This window comes from Calypte anna, chromosome 5A, assembly GCF_003957555.1.
Source record: "Calypte anna isolate BGI_N300 chromosome 5A, bCalAnn1_v1.p, whole genome shotgun sequence".
NCBI classification, from domain to species: domain Eukaryota; kingdom Metazoa; phylum Chordata; class Aves; order Apodiformes; family Trochilidae; genus Calypte; species Calypte anna.
The window spans coordinates 43,654,047-43,672,285 of record NC_044251.1 but is presented as its reverse complement, the minus strand read 5'-3'; the positions used below and the strand labels follow the sequence as shown (position 1 = coordinate 43,672,285).

Below are 18,239 nucleotides of genomic sequence, written 5' to 3'. Positions count from 1 at the left end.
TATTATTACTAGGATAATGACTGTCCTTCTGGAATAAATTGTTGTGAGTTTACTTTTCATTTAATTTAGTCTACAGTGTAGAAGTGGGGCAGTGGGAGAAGTGAGTTGTTCTTAGGCTGCTTGGTAAAACCCACAAACTGTTCAGACCTAGAAATTATTTATGATTAAGCCCCCCAATTCAGAACTTGCCAGAGTTGTGCTTCCCGTACTGCTGTATGGTGACAGTCAGGAATTGATCATTTCAGGGGCTTGGAGGAGTGTGTGCCAGTGTGCAGACAGGACAGCCCACACCATGGAATGCAGGGAGTATTTTGATTTCTTTCTCCTGCTCATTGTGAGGCCGTACCCTGTTCAGACCTTCTTCCTGAGGTGTAGGTACTTGCTTTCTCATGGGTCCTTCTGAGAGGCCCCGCACTGTAATATTCTAATGCTCCACAAACAGCATCTTTGGGTGCTGCTGCTGTAGGATGAATAGAATTGAAGTTTGTGGGCTTTGTTTGACTTTGTAAGCGCTATCATCCCTGCAGAATGCATTTTGATTGATCAAAATCAATGCTGGCCAATTTTTTCAAAGAAGTAGCTGTAGAGTAGCAGTGTGAGCACCGTGCTTTGGGAAGATCAGCCCCAGCCTGAGGCACCATCCTGCAGCCTGCCAGGGCACAGGGCACCTGGAGCTGGATGGACTCAGGAGATGTCAAGGCATTTTTTTGGTCTCTGCTCAACTTAATATAAACTGTGATTTCAAAATGTCTGAGTTAAACTACAGGATGTCTTGTTTTGAACTTCTCTGATTGTTCTGGCTGTGAGCCTCTGTCCCTGCCTGGACTGTGCTGAGATGGGGTCCTTTGGTAGTGGGAAATATCCAGCTAGTATTCAAACAAGCTGGAACCAACTGTCTCTGTTTGGTTTTGTGAATGGCAAATCAGGGTTTTTGATAGAAATAATGAGATTTTCCTTGTGGGAAAATTGGATTCAGGAAACATTGCTGTCAAAGAGTGTTGAGGTGGAAACCGCCCAGCCGTGGGGCTCCCTCTGGGGCTTTGTAGAAGCCGTCTTGTGAAAAAGAAAGAGTAATCTATTTTGAGGGGTTTTTTTTGGGTTAAATTTTCTATGCAATTTTGTAATCTTGGGATTAAAATTCCAGCAAAGCAGATCTGCAGCTTTGGCAAAAGTCTCCTAAGAATAGTTTTAGCATTTTGATTTCAAGACCTCCATGTGTTAAAGGAGAACCTCATGAGGACTGTGATCCTTTGTAGGGCTGTCAAACTTTCCCACATCTTACCCTTGCTTTCACCAGTTTATAGCAGTGTTACACATTGAGTGTTCAGGCTGTGTTAGTGCTGAAGCACAGTGAATCACAGACTCACAGAATGTCAGGGTGGAAGGGGCCTCAAGGGTCATCTGGTCCAACCCTTTTAATGTTGTTTATAGGAGATGTCTCAGCACCCCATCAGCCTCCAGCTAAGGTCTGTCCCGCTGGATATGTGGACTCACAGAATGGTTTGGGTTGGAAGGGACCTTTGAAGAGGGTCTGATAATATGGCACAGTGATTTTCAGAAGTTTCTGAGATGACTGTAGTTTATTTTTATATAGAAAACAAACTGATTACTTATTCTGGAGTAGGCTTTGCCATCTTCCTTGCTTGACACTCATTAAAAATCTGTGCCAGGATTTTTCTTGTGCTGTGCCTGAGACCAGCAGGAGCTCCTGCCAATCCTGGGTGTTTGGTGACCAAATGAATGGGTATTTCTTAGTTTAACCTCTGTGATCTGAGATCCTGTGTGTGAAAGGGGATGGCATTACTTTCCCTCTCAGGGGATATGAGAAAATAGGGAAATCTTGTTGGACAGCATTCAATGGAGAAGATAATAACTCTCCTCAGGGCAAGGCTTGGGCAGTGAGTGGTAAATAAATTGTGACTCCACAAGTGAACACTCCAGGTGAAACAAAATATTTAACATCTAATTAGCAATGTCCATCTTGATCTTTTGACAGGACAAGGTGAGGTGTCTCTGAGCATGCACATGGCAGTGTATAGGGTGGGAGAGCCCAGCAGCACTGGCTCCAGCCTGATGTTCCTGGGGCCTGGGCACCCCATCCCTGCACCCCTTGGTGGTGGTCTCCAAGAGCCTCTTCCCCACATTGAGCCTGTGGACACTGGCTCCCTGGACACTGTGGTGGCTGAGAGACCATGGGGCAGATTCTTCAGGGATTCTATGCCTCCTGGGAGTGTGCTGCTTTGGCAAGTGTGGTGACAGGGACGTGTCAAAGCAAATCCCTTCAGGTTCATGGTGTGTTTTGGTGTTTAATAAAACACTTAGTTTTGAAAATGCCATGGTATTCCACTTCAATAAAAATGTTTTGATAAGTTAAAAGCTGTTTTGTTTAAACAATTAATTCACTTTATTCATTTAGGCTTCTTCGCTTTTTAAAGCTGGGTAATTAATGCTGATATTACAGTCAGCATTTAGCATATTTTTGTAGAATTTAGTATGCAATACCTCAGGAGATGGGAAACGCAGTAAGTTGGTACTCCTGACTTTAAAACCCAACATTTGTTTGCTCGGGTTGGTTCCTGTCTGAGCCTTCTCTGTGGAGCTCTGGCTGCTGGCTGGGCAGTAGCTGGGGCAGTCAGGGGAGGAAGTTCATCCACGTTTTCCAGAGGGGGCCTGGGAACACGGGGGCTGTGCTGAGCAGTGTCAGCAGAGCCTGGCTGCTGCGGGGCTGATGCACACTCCTTCCAACAAGGAGAATGTTGAAATACAATGAAAAATACCAAAATCAGATGTTTCAGAAGCCACTCTGGTCTGAGCTTCTTCAAATATCTCTTTCCTCAATCATGGCCGAGTGGGCAAAGCTGCCCCCCCGGGTCCCCACGTTCCCTGGAGCTGTGTCCCACGGCCTGGCTGCTGCTTCTCACAGCACAGATATTATTGAGCTGCAGAGTGGCAGCCGTGTCACCCACCCCCCCTGGAGCCATCCTGTGTGCCACTCCAGCCCCTCACCGTGGCACCAGTGCACATCCAGCTGCCTGCCAGTTGAAGGGATCCTTCCACCAGGACTCCTTCAGCCCTTAATTCATCCCATCCCAGATGCAGTGGCTTCAACTGGCAGCTGAGCAGTGTCCTGTGTGGCTCTTCTGTATGGCCGTGGGCAGCAGGCATGTATAGAGTGTGTATGGAGTGTGCATGGAGCATGCATGGAGCGTGCACAGAGTATGCACAGAGTGAGCATGGAGTGTGCATGGAGCATGCATGGAGCGTGCACAGAGTATGCACAGAGTGAGCATGGAGTGTGCATGAAGCATGCATGGAATGTGCATGGAGTGTGCATGGAATGTGCATGAAGTGTGCATGGCTCATTGCAGGGGGGTTCAGGTAGTCCCCAGGAAGGCTCTGGCACTCTGCTATGGAAATGTGGGACACAAAGTGTTGTGTCAGCAGAAGTGAGGGAGCTGAGGGCCTGCAAAGTGTCCGTGTTTCCCAGCTCCTGCTGGAGACTCCTCATACTCCATTGGCACTGCTGCAGGGAACCCAGTGTTATTTTTATCTTTCTGAGGACTTGGCATTTTTGGTTGTTGTGTGCTCCCGACAATGTGAGACACTTCTAAAATAAAGTGCTTTAAAAGTAAATAAAGGGTAATTATCCTGTTTTCCTCATCAATTTTTGAGTCTCCTGGCATGCCTGGCTCAGCAGGATGGATCAGCTGTGCTCCATGGGAGCTGCACTGGAGCATTCTGCCATGTGGTCATGGCACCGCACAGAGTACAGGGTCAGGAACTTAGGTCCTGGGTTAAAGAAGGGACAGACATCCAGGGACCCCCCTCCCTGCTCTGAAGGGTTGGTTGCCCGTGTGCTGGAGTGATGGTGGAGGTGCAGCTGGTGTCCTGGGGAGGTGCAGTTGGTAGGTGCTCTTGATGCATCCTTGGTCTGGTTTACACTGATGAGATTCTCAAAGCTTTATATCAAAACACTGTTGTCTTATAGGTTATAAAAAATCAGCAAAGTAAGTGCAAGTAACAACTTGCAAATTATGTGGAAGACTATGGAAGAGTTGAAGACAACAGAGCTGCTCAGCAGGCAGATGAACTGTCATGCCCAGTGTTGGCATCACTATCCTCAGCCTAGGGTTGCTTACATCCCTCCCCAAGCTCCTCAGTCCAGTTTGCTTCCAGGTGCCTCTGTTTGCCCTGGGTCACTTACCTTCCAGTCCTGAGCCTTTCCATGGGAGAAGTTTTCCTGGGTTACAGTCTGGCCATGGTTCCCCCTGTGCTGGACAAACCATCTTGGTGTCCTGGTGCTGTCCCACCAGCACCTTGACCTGCCCAGCAGTGGGTGCAGCCACCCCAGAGTCCTGGAGTGTCTCTGGGACATTGGAATGTGCTTGAGTGAAGGATTCCCTGGTAGTTTGTGTAATCCCTTCCCTTCCCACGAGAGCTGTGCTTGTGCATCAGTGCAATAAGCACTTGGAGGCAGCTGCTGTTTGATGGCTTTGTCACCATGAGTGCTGCATGTAGCAGTTTCCTGGTACTCTCTATACTCAGGACCCTCGATTTTTTTGCTGTGGTTGTGCCTAATGCTTCTTAGTGCAGAACCTGCCATCTGGGTCCTGCCCTGTGCCAGCAGGACTGTCCGTGCTGGGCCTGGGGAAGCAGACATGCCAGCACATACTCTTGCTGCTTTTTCTAGCAGGTTAGGATTTGCACTCTTCCTCAGAAATTTTGCTGTGCTGATCTGGTAAATAGTTCATTGACCTGGCTTAGCAGGATGTGTCCCTGCCCATGGCAGGGGACTTGGAGTATGTGTTCTTTAAGGTCCTTTCCAAACCAAACCATTCTATGGGTCTGCGAAAGCGATGAAGTTAATATACTGACAGGGTGGGCACTTTGTCCTGTGACAAAGCAGTGACTGCTCCATGATGGCAGCCGTTTGGCAGCAGGGATGGGGTACCTGACCCAGGCCCTGGTGCCAGCGCTGCTCTCTGCTGTGCCAGAACCCCAGACCCTGTCTGGCTGGTACCACCAGGTGATGGTGGGAGCTCTCAGGGCCTGGCTGAGGTGTTGGGTCAGGAGAACACAGACCACAGTGAGCTCAGGACCAGCAGACCTGCTGCTGGTTCTGGTCACTGCCATGCAGGGCTCCCATGTGGTGCTGCCAGGGCTCTGTGGGCCATGGCAGGATGGTGGGAGGTCTGCTTGTCCTCCTGCCCTCAGCAGCCTCAGGCGGGGTGAAGGAGCCCAGCACTGAGAGGCAGAGGTGTCCCCTGCCCCATGTGGGGACAGTGACCTTCCCTCACACCATGTCCCACCGTGCCCTCCTCTCTGCCATCACTTGCTGTGTCCTCTGCCTCATGGGAGCTCTTGTTACAGTTCTGCTGTCCACACTGCACCACTGTGGTCGCCTTATTTATTTCTGTATAAACCAGCTGTTACCGCCTCAGACAGGTCTGGAGAGGACTTGGTTGCTCGGATGGAAGGTCAGCCTGACCCGTGTTCCCAACTCTGTCTCTATGGCTGCTTGCAGAGAGCCCCAGGGGTGGATGCGAGGCTGTGATCTGTCCCCGGGATCCCCTTCCCAGCCAGCACGGCAGCAGCAGAAGGTGTGCATCCCCCCAGCCCCCGGGCAGTGCCCACCCAACCTTTAGCCCAGCACAGCTGAGGGTTTGTGAATCCCTAGAAATCTCTTTAATTAAAATAGTTGTTATTGTTCACTTTAATTGTGCCAGCTTAGACCTCATTATGGGGAGAAAAGTTGTCTCCCAGAGTATGTGGCTGTGCACATGTATGGACTGGGGCTGCGGGTGCAGGAGGATGAGAGCAGGGACTGAGGCAGCTCATCAGCCACCAGCCCTGGCTATGCTCCATTATTTACCAGGAATGTGACCTCCAGAGCACACTGACCACCTCTGGAGGACACTGACCACCTCCAGAGCACACTGACCACCTCTGGAGGACACTGACAACCTGTGGAGGACACTGACAACCTCCAGCGGACACTGACCACCTCTACAGCAGCTTCAGGCACCATGGGAGGCTCTGGAGTAAGCATCATCTGGTGTCCTCTAGCTTTTCAGATTCTCAGAGGTTGGAGGGGGTGCAGCTGTATTGGTTGCACTGTTGGAAGTGTACCTCCCACAGTGATTAACCTGTTCATTCCCACAGGAGGGATTACAGACACCAGAGAACTGAACCAGCTCGTTCTGGCAAAGCACCCAGGCAGGCTAGGCATCAGGAGCTGCTGTACCAGTGAGGGCTTCTGGCTGCCCATGCCAGGAGATGTTGCTCCTCACTGGTCTGAGAGGGCTTTGTGTCTAGTGGAGCACTTCAGCCATGCTGCCAGGGTGAGAGACCATGGTCCTGTCCCCTGCTTCTGGCCCACAGAGCCCCATAGAAACCTCTTGGTGAGGTTCTGTGATCAGACTGTTTTCCTAGGTATTTTGCTTTCAAATCAGCAAAACACTCCGGCGTTACAAACTGTTGACCTTTGTGAAATTGAAGCTCCTTGTGCTCTGCTTAAGTAGTTTTAGCAGCTCATATGCCATATATCACAGCATCTTCATTTATATGCACTTACTTTAGCATGGCTGCAGGATATCTTTGGTGACTGGTGCTGGCTATTTCCCCATCCTTCATACCCAGCAGGTGAATATCATCAGCTTCTGGATTTTTTTTTTCCCCCACCACAAAACTGCATTTGCAAAGACCTTGAAAATCAAAACTGCTGGGGCCTGGAGGGACAGGAAAGGCAGTCAATATCTTCTGTCCTGACCTTAGTGATGACTGATTGTGTCTGAGCCAGGCACCCTATTAGCAGCTGCCTCTGAGTAGCTGCTGGTGTGTGCACTGGGTCTCCCTGGCACACTGACTCTGTGTAGCACCCACCATCTGCACAGAATTAGATGCAGTGGAAATCGTTTGCTAATTAATTACTCTCTCCTGGATCCTGCTGCTTCCGTGTGTTATGCAATTCACAGCATGCAAATGACCCTGTGTGGCACTGGATGCATTGGGCATATGCTACACTGAGCACCACAAAAACTATTGCTCCCAAAGAAGATGGGGGGAGTTGGTGGTGGTGGTAGTAAAAGAAAAATAGATCAGCAAGCTACACATTGGGTAAAAAAAATGCAATCTCAGCCAGATGTACCTGGCATTTCATTCCTGTGTCCTTTGGATCGATTCCAAGCAGAATTTTCAAATTCATTAGCTCTTCTTGTGACCTCAATTTGTTGCTAGAACCAAAGGGCTGGTCATTTATTTTCATTACCTGCAGCCTGTGCAGTATTTGGGGGGGCTGCTGCTCTCCCCTTGCTGGGCCTGGCCCGGCAAAACCCTGCAGAGGTTCTCATTTTGTGTCTGCTTCCTTGGAAAGTCCTGAACATTGAGTCTGGGAGAGCACCAGGGTCTGCTGGGGGGTACCTGCTCATTGGTACTGGAAGCTCTGCCTCACCATGAACTGCTAAAATCCCCAAACCCCACATCCACTGGTGGGTAACCTCCTCATAACCTGGTCATTCCAGTGATGTTTTAAGTTAACGTCTCCTCATGTCCTTGTTTTATCTTGTAACAGCAATCCCAGACTTGTCAGTGGTCCTTGCTGATTTGGTTTTAATCTTGTATAACTCAACAAATGAATTTGGCGGAATCTGAGCACATTACTTTAATTGCAGCTACAAATCTAAATTAGCAGTATTAAGTTAGCAAATCTAAATGAGCCTGGTGTCCCCAGCCAAGACTCTCTGGGGAACCTGGCAGTCGTGCTGTGGGTGCCCTGAGCTGCTGAGTCCATTGGAATCTGGTATGTGCCACATCTAGGTTAGAAAGGTCCCACATGGACAGGGTGGGTCCCAGTGGGTGCTGTATCCCCAGTGGTGGCCAGCCCAGAGCCATCAGCAATTGGTTTTGTCTGATGTGCGTCCTCTTCCACTGCCCGCCACTACCATATTCCTCCAGGTGTGTTTCACCTAGAGGACCACCCTGACCTGCAGTGCTGGCATGGGCTGTATGAAATGGAATCCCCAAAAGATGTTTGAATGCTGCTCAGGAGGTTTGCTTTTTGCTGCAGTAACCACCGTGGTGATGGTAACAGCTCTGAGCACCATGGCAGTGACCAGCTGTGCCCTCTGCAGTGTGCTCCTTGGAGATCCCTTTCCTTCAGTTCCAACAGAGACTTAAGAGTTGGAATTGGCAGTCGTGAAAACCTACAGCCCCCAGTGTCAGGAGAAAAAATAAATGGATAGTGCTGAAGGGCAAGCTTAGAGGTTGGTATTTTCACTCATCTCTTTTGTGACTTTGTGTTGGCTCCTCTTGGTTTGCATGGCACTGTGGATGGATTGTGGGCGGACTGGACAATGGGAGCAGTAATTACTGTGCTGATGCTACATGTCTTTAAATATCCATGACGATGCAAGACTCCTGCGTATGGCTAGCTGTAAAACTTGATTTTAGATGAGCTTCATTAGGACGTTTCTGAGATGGCAGTGTGTCTGAGTAATCTATACGTGCATAATTCCATCAGTCCCAAAGGAGCCAAGTGTTTCATTTCTGACGCAGTGTCCTGCTGAGGACTGTTGCTTACCACTTCACAAGTCCCCTCTCAGACACCTCCTCGGGCTTCTCTGCAGATGCTGCTCCCTCCCACCTGCCTTCCCCAGCTCTCACCAGGGAAAGGGGAGGCCAACACCGAGCCTGGAGCCCCAGCCCTCACGGATCTTTCAGCATAGTCACTGATGGATGGTTTCATTTAGCTGGTGTGGGCACTGTTGTTATCGTCCATGTTTCCATACTCTGTGAGGACCCTGGGTCGGGCAATGTAAGAGATAAAGCTAATTGAACTGTCAGGCTTTCTGGGAGAAGAGTGCAGTGCTGCTGGTTGTGACAGCCAGGAAAACAGTGATGATCTAAAATTAGCCCATGTTCCATTTTATTTAGATCCCTGTAGTTGTGGGGGCTTTTTTTTTTTTCCTTTTTCTTTTTTTCGGTTTGTTTTATTCCGTTTTTGGGTTTTGAATGACATCAAATAAGGTCCTTCTGAGTTTATTCTGAAAATAGCATTAGGAGCTTAAATGTTGGGTGGAGATGGCTGTACACCATTGAATTGCCATGATTTAGATGCCACTAAGAGTTACAGCTGAGCAAGCACCCATGAAACATCCCTCATGTTCAACACATAAATGACATTATGGCAAAGTGTCTCCAGACTGTGAGGGCAGGAGCATCTGTGGGGAGGCTGAGGGCCTGGGGCCGAGGAGCACTGCCCAGTGGGTCTGAGCTCTGTCCTGAAAAGCACTGCTGACACCACATATGGGGCCACCAGCTGCTAAGAGATTGCATTATGTATGTGTCTGGGCGTGTATGCAAACATACATGTTCTTCTCGGGTGTAGTGTAGAAGCTTTTATGTTGGGATGCAGAGAATGATAAGGACACCAAGTAATGAGATGAAACTCCGTTACGTGAACCTTACTTTCATGATTTGCCACAGACAGATTGTCTTTGCTTTTTTATTACATGACTCCCTTATCTTGCAGAGACTAACAGTCATTTGTTCTCCCTTGCAGGCTCTTGAACCTGATCTACAATGGAAAAACTGCTTTTGTTTCTGCTGTTCATTGGCATAGCTGTGAGAGCTCAGATCTGCCCGAAGCGCTGTGTCTGTCAGATTTTGTCTCCGAACCTTGCCACCCTTTGTGCCAAGAAAGGGCTCTTGTTTGTTCCTCCCAACATTGACAGGAGGACCGTGGAGCTACGGCTGGCAGACAACTTTGTTACAAACATTAAAAGGAAAGACTTTGCCAACATGACCAGCCTGGTGGACCTGACACTGTCCAGGAATACAATCAGTTTTATTACACCTCACGCATTTGCTGACTTGCGCAATTTGCGGGCTTTGCATTTGAACAGCAACCGATTGACTAAGATCACCAATGACATGTTCAGTGGACTCTCCAATCTTCACCACTTGATACTTAACAACAACCAGCTGACTTTAATTTCTTCCACAGCTTTCGATGATGTTTTAGCTCTTGAGGAATTGGATTTATCATACAACAATCTGGAGACCATCCCCTGGGATGCGGTGGAGAAGATGGTTAGTTTGCACACACTCAGTCTGGACCACAACATGATTGACCATATCCCTAAGGGGACCTTCTCCCACCTCCACAAGATGACCAGGTTGGACGTCACGTCTAACAAACTGCAGAAGCTACCGCCTGATCCTCTCTTCCAGCGAGCTCAGGTACTGGCAACCTCAGGAATTATCAGCCCCTCAACTTTTGCGTTGAGCTTTGGTGGGAACCCTTTGCATTGCAACTGTGAGCTTTTGTGGCTGAGGCGTCTTTCGAGGGAAGATGACCTGGAGACCTGTGCTTCTCCCACGCTCTTGTCTGGCCGGTACTTCTGGTCGATCCCTGAGGAGGAGTTCCTGTGTGAGCCTCCTCTCATCACCCGGCACACCCACGAGCTGCGGGTGCTGGAGGGCCAGCGGGCAGCCCTGCGGTGTAAGGCCCGGGGGGACCCCGAACCAGCAATTCATTGGATCTCACCTGAGGGCAAACTGATCTCAAACGCAACGAGGTCCATGGTATACGACAATGGGACGCTCGACATCCTTATAACGACGGTGAAGGACACGGGCTCCTTCACCTGCATTGCTTCCAATCCAGCCGGGGAGGCCACGCAGACAGTGGACCTGCACATCATCAAACTGCCCCACTTGCTGAACAGCACCAACCACATTCACGAGCCCGACCCTGGCTCCTCGGATATCTCCACTTCCACCAAGTCGGGCTCCAATGCAAGCAGTAGCAATGGGGATACTAAAGTCAGCCAGGATAAGAAGGTGGTCGTTGCAGAAGCAACATCCTCTACGGCTCTGCTGAAATTCAATTTTCAGAGGAATATACCAGGGATACGTATGTTCCAAATCCAGTACAATGGTACTTACGATGACTCCCTTGTTTACAGGTAAGGCAGCCCCAGTCCCTTCCTACCAGGGCCCTGACACACTGCTTGGTGCTGACCTGCTTCTCCCTGCTCCAGGCATCTTCTGACTCCGGGCATCCCTCAGCTCCAGACAGGTCCCTCTGCTGGAGCCCACCAAGCAGAGCCCTGCCCATGGCAGCAGATGATTGAAGCCTTGGGAACAATTTGTGCACTTTTCTCCTTGCAAATGGGGAAATCACTTTAAATGGTGTTGGTTTTTGGTAATCCAAACAGACCTCTAATCCTCTGAATTTCTCTGATTGGTAGAAAAGTTTTAAAGTTTAGATAAGTGAAATGGGTTTGATTGCTCTCAGCTCTATGAAAACAGAGAGAGAAAGGTGTCTGTAAAGGTATTCCTGGTACTGTGGCCAGTGGTGTCTGTGCAGCTGTGCTGACAGAGCGCAGAGGCACTGCACTGCTGGCTGCAGCACTCACACCCTTCTAAACTCTCTTTGCTGGGGAATTTCTTGTGCTTTTTTGACGTGGCCACTCTCATGGGGAGCTCTGCCATGCTGAGCTGTGCCAGGGGGCTTGGTGATGACTGCTGCAGGCAGCAGTTCTGTGGGAGCAGTGAGCAGTGCTGTGGGGATGGCAGCAGGAGTGGAGGAGCCAAGTCCTCCAGGTGCTCACCACGTCCAGGTGCTGCAGCATGGTGGGGAGATGGCTGTGCGACTGCCGAGTTTATTCACGCTGGTTTCCTTCTCCCCTAGAATGATACCTCCCACAAGCAAAACCTTCCTGGTCAACAACCTGGCGGCTGGGACTGCATACGACCTGTGTGTCCTGGCCATCTATGACGATGGGATCACCTCGCTCACGGCCACCCGGGTGGTGGGCTGCACGCAGTTCACCACCGAGCAGGATTACGTGCGCTGCCACTTCATGCAGTCCCAGTTCCTGGGTGGGACCATGATTATCATCATCGGTGGGATCATTGTGGCCTCCGTGCTCGTGTTCATCATCATCCTCATGATCCGCTACAAGGTGTGCAACAACAACGGGCAGCAGAAGGCCACCAAGGTCAGCAACGTGTACTCACAGACGAATGGGGCTCAGATCCAGGGCTGCAGCGGGGTGCTGTCGCAGTCCATGTCCAAGCAGGCTGTTGGGCACGAAGAGGGCGTCCAGTGCTGCAAGGCTGCCAGCGACGGTGCCGCCCTCTCGCCGGAGAGCGGCCCCAGCCAGGACTCGGCCACCACTACCTCCGCTTTGCCTCCCACCTGGACTTCCAGCACTTCTGCCCCCCAGAAGCAGAAGCGAAAGCCGGGGCCAAAGCCAAGCAGCGAGCCACAGAGCGACGCTGGCAGCAGCACAGAGTCCCAGAACACTAACAGAAATAACTCCACTGCCCTGCAGTTAGCTAGCCGTCCCCCCGACTCTGTCCGAGGGGCCCCCACCTACAAAAGAGCACAATCCAAGCCAAGTAAGTTCCTCACGCTGCCGGCTGACGCCTCCCGAGCCAAGCGCAGGCTCTCGCTGGGCGGGGAGCTGACGGAGCCCCGCTGCCCCGGCAGCGCCCGCGGACTGCGGTCCAAACGGAGCCTGTCCATGAACGGGATGCTAGTGCAGTCAGACCGCTCTGATGTGGAGAGTGGAAAAGCAACTTTCTCCAGTTCTGAGTGGATATTGGAAAGCACTGTGTGACCTACTTTTTTTTTTTATTTATTTATTTTGCTTTTGGTTTTCTTTTTAAAAAAAATTAGTTTTTATTTTAATGAAAAGCAAAACACCAAACGTTGTGTGAAACTCCCTGTCCCAGGGGACTGGATTTGGAAGTCCACTGTTGTCTTGCTGATTAATGGCTTGTTGATGCGGGGTTCTGTATAAGCCACCCAGTGCACACAGGGTTTTATTTCATTTTTGTTTGATTTTATTTAATATCAAAACAGAAGGCAACATTCAGAGATTGGGAAAAACGTAAAAGAAAAAAAAGGAAAAAAAACAAGATTAAGGGGTGAAAAAAAGCATGAAACAGCACCAGTGCCTTCCCTACTCTAGGACTGGCTTTCTGGTTCTGCAGTTGCAGAAAACAAAAGAGTTTTCACAGAAAAAGCCTTTTATAAAGGAAATGAAATTTCCTGCAAGCTAACAAATAACCACTTCTGGATCAATCAGTAAAATGATATTTTTTAAAATGGTCAGCCTGTATATTTCTTTTCTGTGACAATGGTGTTGCCTTTGTTTTTAGGCAGATGCTGTACAGAAACAACAACGCTGTGTTGTTATGTTGTGTAAAATAAAATATTCACTCCGTACACCAGCCAGCCTTCTGGTAACTGCCCAGAGAGAGTCGGGCCTGGGGCCCGCGGGCACTGCTCTCTTGGTGGGACCAGGAGGAGGAAAAGGGGGAAAAAGGAAAAAGAGGAGGAGGGGAAGGAGGAGAAGGGTGCTGGGGCGAGGGATCCCCCTTCTCCTTCAGGGTCTGGCTCACTAGAGCTGGCAGCAGTACCAGCAGCCAGGCTCCCCTGATGGGTCTCCCCGAGAGGGTCCCCAGCCCACCACCCCTGAGCACCTGCTCACAGGGCACCCCCTGGGCCAGAGCCCCGGGTGCCACCACAGTGGTTTGCCTAGTGCCAACGCTGGAAAAAACACCTCTGTTCAGCAGCACTCCCAGGCCACACCAGGCTCAGTTTGCTGCTCCCCCCGTGTTCCAAGCTGCCCCCTGTGTGTCCTGTCAGATGCACAGAGGTGTGCAAGGGGACAGGGGAGCAGAAGCTGCTCAGAGACTCATACTGATGGTCTATCAGGGATGCTGCTGGTCATCTCCTTCTTCCCTGTCTATCTGGGGCACCTTTCCTGTAAACTCTGTGGTTTGTTTCCATTCTCTTTGATCCCTGCTCAGAGGACTGGAAGATGGTCTCATTTTACCTGCTGTTTGCAGTGCCTGTAGGATACTTTCAGGCTGCTATGTAAGGATGTAAACATACAGTGACAGGTGATAGAAACTGGAAACGCTGTGTTGTGAGGATGATAGATGTGCTTCTGCTGCTCTGCTCGTCTTAAAGGAAAGGCTATGATTAATATTAATTAAACTGGTATGGTCATCATGTTTAAAACAAAGATGACTTTAACTCTGCAACAACAGTGCGTTCTCAGATGCCAAACAAAAGCTTTCTCATGGGCTTTGTGGCCATTAAAGTGACAGAATAGTCAAATTTCACCCCTTGTGTGCTTGTTCTTGAGGGACATGTAACCCAAGCAGGTGCCTGAAGACACCCTGGCTCTCACCAGGGTAGCAGGTGAGCAGTGGTCTCGTGGCAGAGAATGCTTTGTGGCAGGGAATGTTTTGTGGTAGGGAAAGTCTTCCTGCAGTCCCAGGTTTCTGCCCCTGCTGCCCCACAGCTCGGGGCTGTCGCCAGCACCGGCTGAGCCCGGTTGCTCTCAGCCATCGTGGGCTGCTCTCCGGGCAGTTTTGCTGCCTCTCATAAAAAAATGGGTGTTGAAAGTCTGGGTGGGGGTGGTGCAAAGGACATAAAAAGAGGAGGCTGTTTCTTTTTTAGAAAGCCCTTTTCCTTCCCTTGGGAAGCACACAGACCAAAAAGGAAACAAAGCCTCAAAATTAGAATATCGCCTTCCTGCTGGAAAAGTTTAAAAGAAGCAAATGTCTCCTTAGATTTCTCTGGCAATCCATGTTCTTCTCGAGGGGATATAAGCACAGAAACCAGCTATTAAAACTGCACTGTCAGAGACCGTGGTGTATTTGTCCAAGTTCTGGTAGTCTGACAACCAAGGCATTGTCAAGCACAGGAAAACCGAGTCCTGCGCCCCAGTGCGGAGCTGCTCTCTGCAGACAGCACCTTCACTGTGGGCAGGGAGAGGGCTTTGGAAGTTTTCTGATGAGGTGTTTGTTTTAACCGTGCATTTTAAAAATATCAAATGAAAATGCTTTATATGTTGTCTAAAATTGGATGTAAATGTGTCTAATGTTTTGTGAAAGTGCTAAAATACTAATAATTTCTTGGGTTTAGGGAAGTTTGTTTTTATATTTTTAATTTTTTTACTCAGAGGAATCATTTTCTAAACACTGAAGCTGAGTGTTTTGTCCACAGTGCATCTGTATAAGCAGCTTAGGAGGACCATATGTCCCTGTGTTTAATTCTCTCCTAATAGTGCAGGAATGGTTAGGGCAGAATAGCTGAGGGTCCACCTGGTGCAGCCTCCTCTCCTGGGCAGAGAGGGGTGTCCCGTGGGAGCGCGCTGGGCATGAAATCCGCTGTTTCCTCTGGAGTGACTGCAGCAGAACAGTTCATTTCATTTCATTCAGGCTCGGTTCACTCCAAGTGGGGAAAGCCTTATGAAGGAGGAATTTCCCCATCCTTTCTGTCCTGCAAAACCAGAGACTGCCAGTGGTTCGAGGCCCAGAGGGCTGTGATGCTCCCTGGCTGGGGTAACATGGGTACCTCTGTCTTCAGGGTGCTGCACTGCAGAACGTTCTAATGCTTCAGAAATGAGAGCGTGAGTTCAATAAACCCCACAGTGTTCCCTGTGGCAGGTGATGAGTGCTGGCAGGCAGGGCAGCTGTGAGGTGTTGGGGGGCATGTCTGTGGCTAGGTGGGAGCTGCAGACAGGATCTGGCACAGGCTGGATCCAGCAGGAGCCTACCTGGCCCTCGGCATCACCCAGCCCACAGGTCTGCTCCTGGTGGTGCTCCTGAAAATAGATTGAGATTGACCCAGGTTTTAGCCATGAGATGGTATCTTTTTTTCACAAGCACCAGAGGAGGAGGAATTACTTGAGAAATTTGTTTACTCTTGTTAAAATTGCTGGCACATGCTTTCTTTGACACCTTTTCCTAATCCTTTTCTCACGTGTTGTGTTAAAGAGGGCTGGAACAAATGCTGTTTGGATGGAGAAGCAGGGCTTTGTTGGGTGAACAGTTTGCTGTGTTAGTTGTTTTCTGTGCTGCCTTTCTGCTTATGTTCTGGGCATGTTCTTTACAGTGAATATATGGTACTGCTCCGCTCTGGGTGCCAATGTAGCTTTATTTCTGCCAGCGTGTTCCGGGGAGTGTGGCAGCCTGCCCCATGTGCCCCGGGCAGCCCTGCAGTGACCCAAAGTGCCCTGGAAAGTGACAGACAGATCCCATGCCTGGGACACCAGCACATGCTGCTTGGGCTGGGAAGGGCCCACAGCCCCCACTGCCCACCTGACCAGGGTTGGCTGCTGCCAGGGCACATTGCCCATCCCTGGGGTCCTGCTGAGGTTATGCCACCAGGCTGGCTTGTCCCCAGTGGTGGCAAAGCTGCTGGAGGCTTGAGACTTGTCCAGCAGCACAGGGATGCTCCTGCCTGCTCAGCGACCACGAGAGTTCAGCGAGTCACTGCTTGGGGGCTGCAGGTCATGTTCTGTTGTAACTCACCTGGGACCTGAGTGCTGTCGCTGGCATGGAGCTGGTGGGGTGACCATGAGCTGTGACAGCCAGCACCCTGCTGCAGCCAGCACTTGCTGCCTGTGTGCCCCCAAGAAGGTGCAGAGTAGCCCTTCCATACCCCAGGCCACAGCAGGCACCCTGCACAGGGAGGGAGTGTTTCTTACCCCAGGAGTCAGCCAGCAGGATGGTCACAGCTGCTGCCACCTCTCTTTAGTTAGTTTTGAGGGTCTGGAGTCTCAGAGGGACCACTGGTGGAGCAGCAGTATCTGTCAGCCTTGCAAGAACATTTACTGTCCTGTTCTGGGATGCTGCTTGAAACCAGGGGCATGAGTTAATGCTCTCCCAAAACAGCAGTAACAGCCACCACAACATCACACAGTGCCTTCCCCTGGTAATTTAGTGGTTTATTTTTGGTCAAAGTTCTGGTTTAGAAGAAGCAAACCATGGCAAAGTCAGTAGGGTCCCACCTCCAGGAGGCCTGTATTCGCTCCTTTTCCTTTATAACTGTGTTTCTGCCTGCCTTTCTGTGTCAGGGTGTCTGACCCAGAGCCCATGTTGCAGGCAGGGGAATCATGAAGCATTGCATGACAGATTAAATCAACTGCAAACGAGAAAGCAAGTGCCCTGTTCTGACTCTTTACTGTTGGAGTGTGGCTGGGGTCTTGCTTTCACAACAGTACAGACAGCCATGAAACAGAAGTCTTGGTGGGGCTGAAGTGGTATGGGTTATAGCACCTACACCCTGGCATCAGTGATGCAAGACCAACAAATAGAAGTCCTGCTCTTGCTGGCTGTAGCCTTTTAATGCAATTGATTTATTCACAAGAGCCAGGCATGAAATGAAGGCTGCTGCTGTAGGAAGAAGGAAGTTTAGCTTGCAAGGAAGGAAACTAAAAAGGGAGAAAAGCAAACGTGGCACATTGCTGGCTGCAGACACCCCACGTCAGGAGCTTTGTCTGAAAAGGAACAGAATAAGCTCCGCTGGTTTTGTTGTTTTGGAACAAGCTGTGTCACCTCTGGTCATTTCAGGCACGACACTTCAGAAAGCATTTCTCTTACAAGTCTGGAAGTTGGGACCAAGGTGGTGGGTGTGCTTAGCCTGGTACTGAGCTGGTTTCTTTCTGGACTGCCAGTTTGGTGTGTAAGTGCCAGATTGCTTCTGCAGGGGCACCCACCCTGTTTTGTGTGCCAGCTGTGCAGGCTTCTCTGCAGGGAGGAGAGTTTCCTCTGGGAGAGGGAAAGGAGGAAAAGCAGTAAGGGCTGTGGTGTTCTGTAAGCCTCGTGGTGTTCCTGACAGAGTCTGGTGGAGGGTACCTGCCTGCCCTGTCACTGTGCTGGACCAGCAGACCTGAGCCTCGGCTGCACACCACGGGGCTGCTGCAACCTGCAGCAAACCACAGCTGAATTTAAATACGGTCTCTAGTTTGTGTTTGCATACTGCAGATTCAGCGTTGTGTTCCTTAAGGTAAGTGAAGCCATGCTGGGGTGGCAAGGAGAGAGGCTGAGCTCCTGCAGTGTGGTGTGATCCCCAGCAAGACTGGGCTCCTCCTGGGGCAAAAGAGCTGCCCCATGGGCTGTCTGCTGCTCCATGGGTCCCGCTGGAGCTGAGGGAAGTCAGTGGAGCATCCACACATTCTCTCTAAAGTGACTTCTTGTGCGTGCAAACCTCATGGAGGCGAGGTCTGGACTTGTGCCCACCCACTGCTCTGCTGTGGTACTTTCAGTCTTGTGTGGACTTCTTCCAGGAGTTGAGATCCCTGCCCTGGAAAAAGGCTTGGCCTCAGTGAGGCACATCGAGAAACTGGAAATGTCTCTTGAATCTGCAACAATGAGCTTTACTGGTTACTTTCTGGTTTTTCAGGAGCTTTTGGTTAGTTTCATTT

General features: G+C 50.2%; 1 protein-coding gene across 3 annotated transcripts in view; it reads left to right on the top strand.

Moving 5' to 3' along the window:
* The window catches only part of LRFN5 (leucine rich repeat and fibronectin type III domain containing 5), a 39,638-nt gene that overhangs the window by 20,828 nt on the left and 571 nt on the right, over window positions 1–18,239 (top strand). For 2 of the 3 annotated variants that reach the window (XM_030452075.1, XM_030452074.1), the window contains exons 2-3: window positions 9,560–10,967; window positions 11,696–12,629. In XM_030452075.1, coding sequence (XP_030307935.1) covers window positions 9,580–10,967; window positions 11,696–12,629 — 2,322 coding nt within the window. In that variant the 5' untranslated portion in view covers window positions 9,560–9,579. Of the gene's footprint in view, window positions 1–9,559; window positions 10,968–11,695; window positions 12,630–18,239 lie in introns of those variants that run through there. The other variant, XM_030452076.1, reaches the window with a different exon arrangement.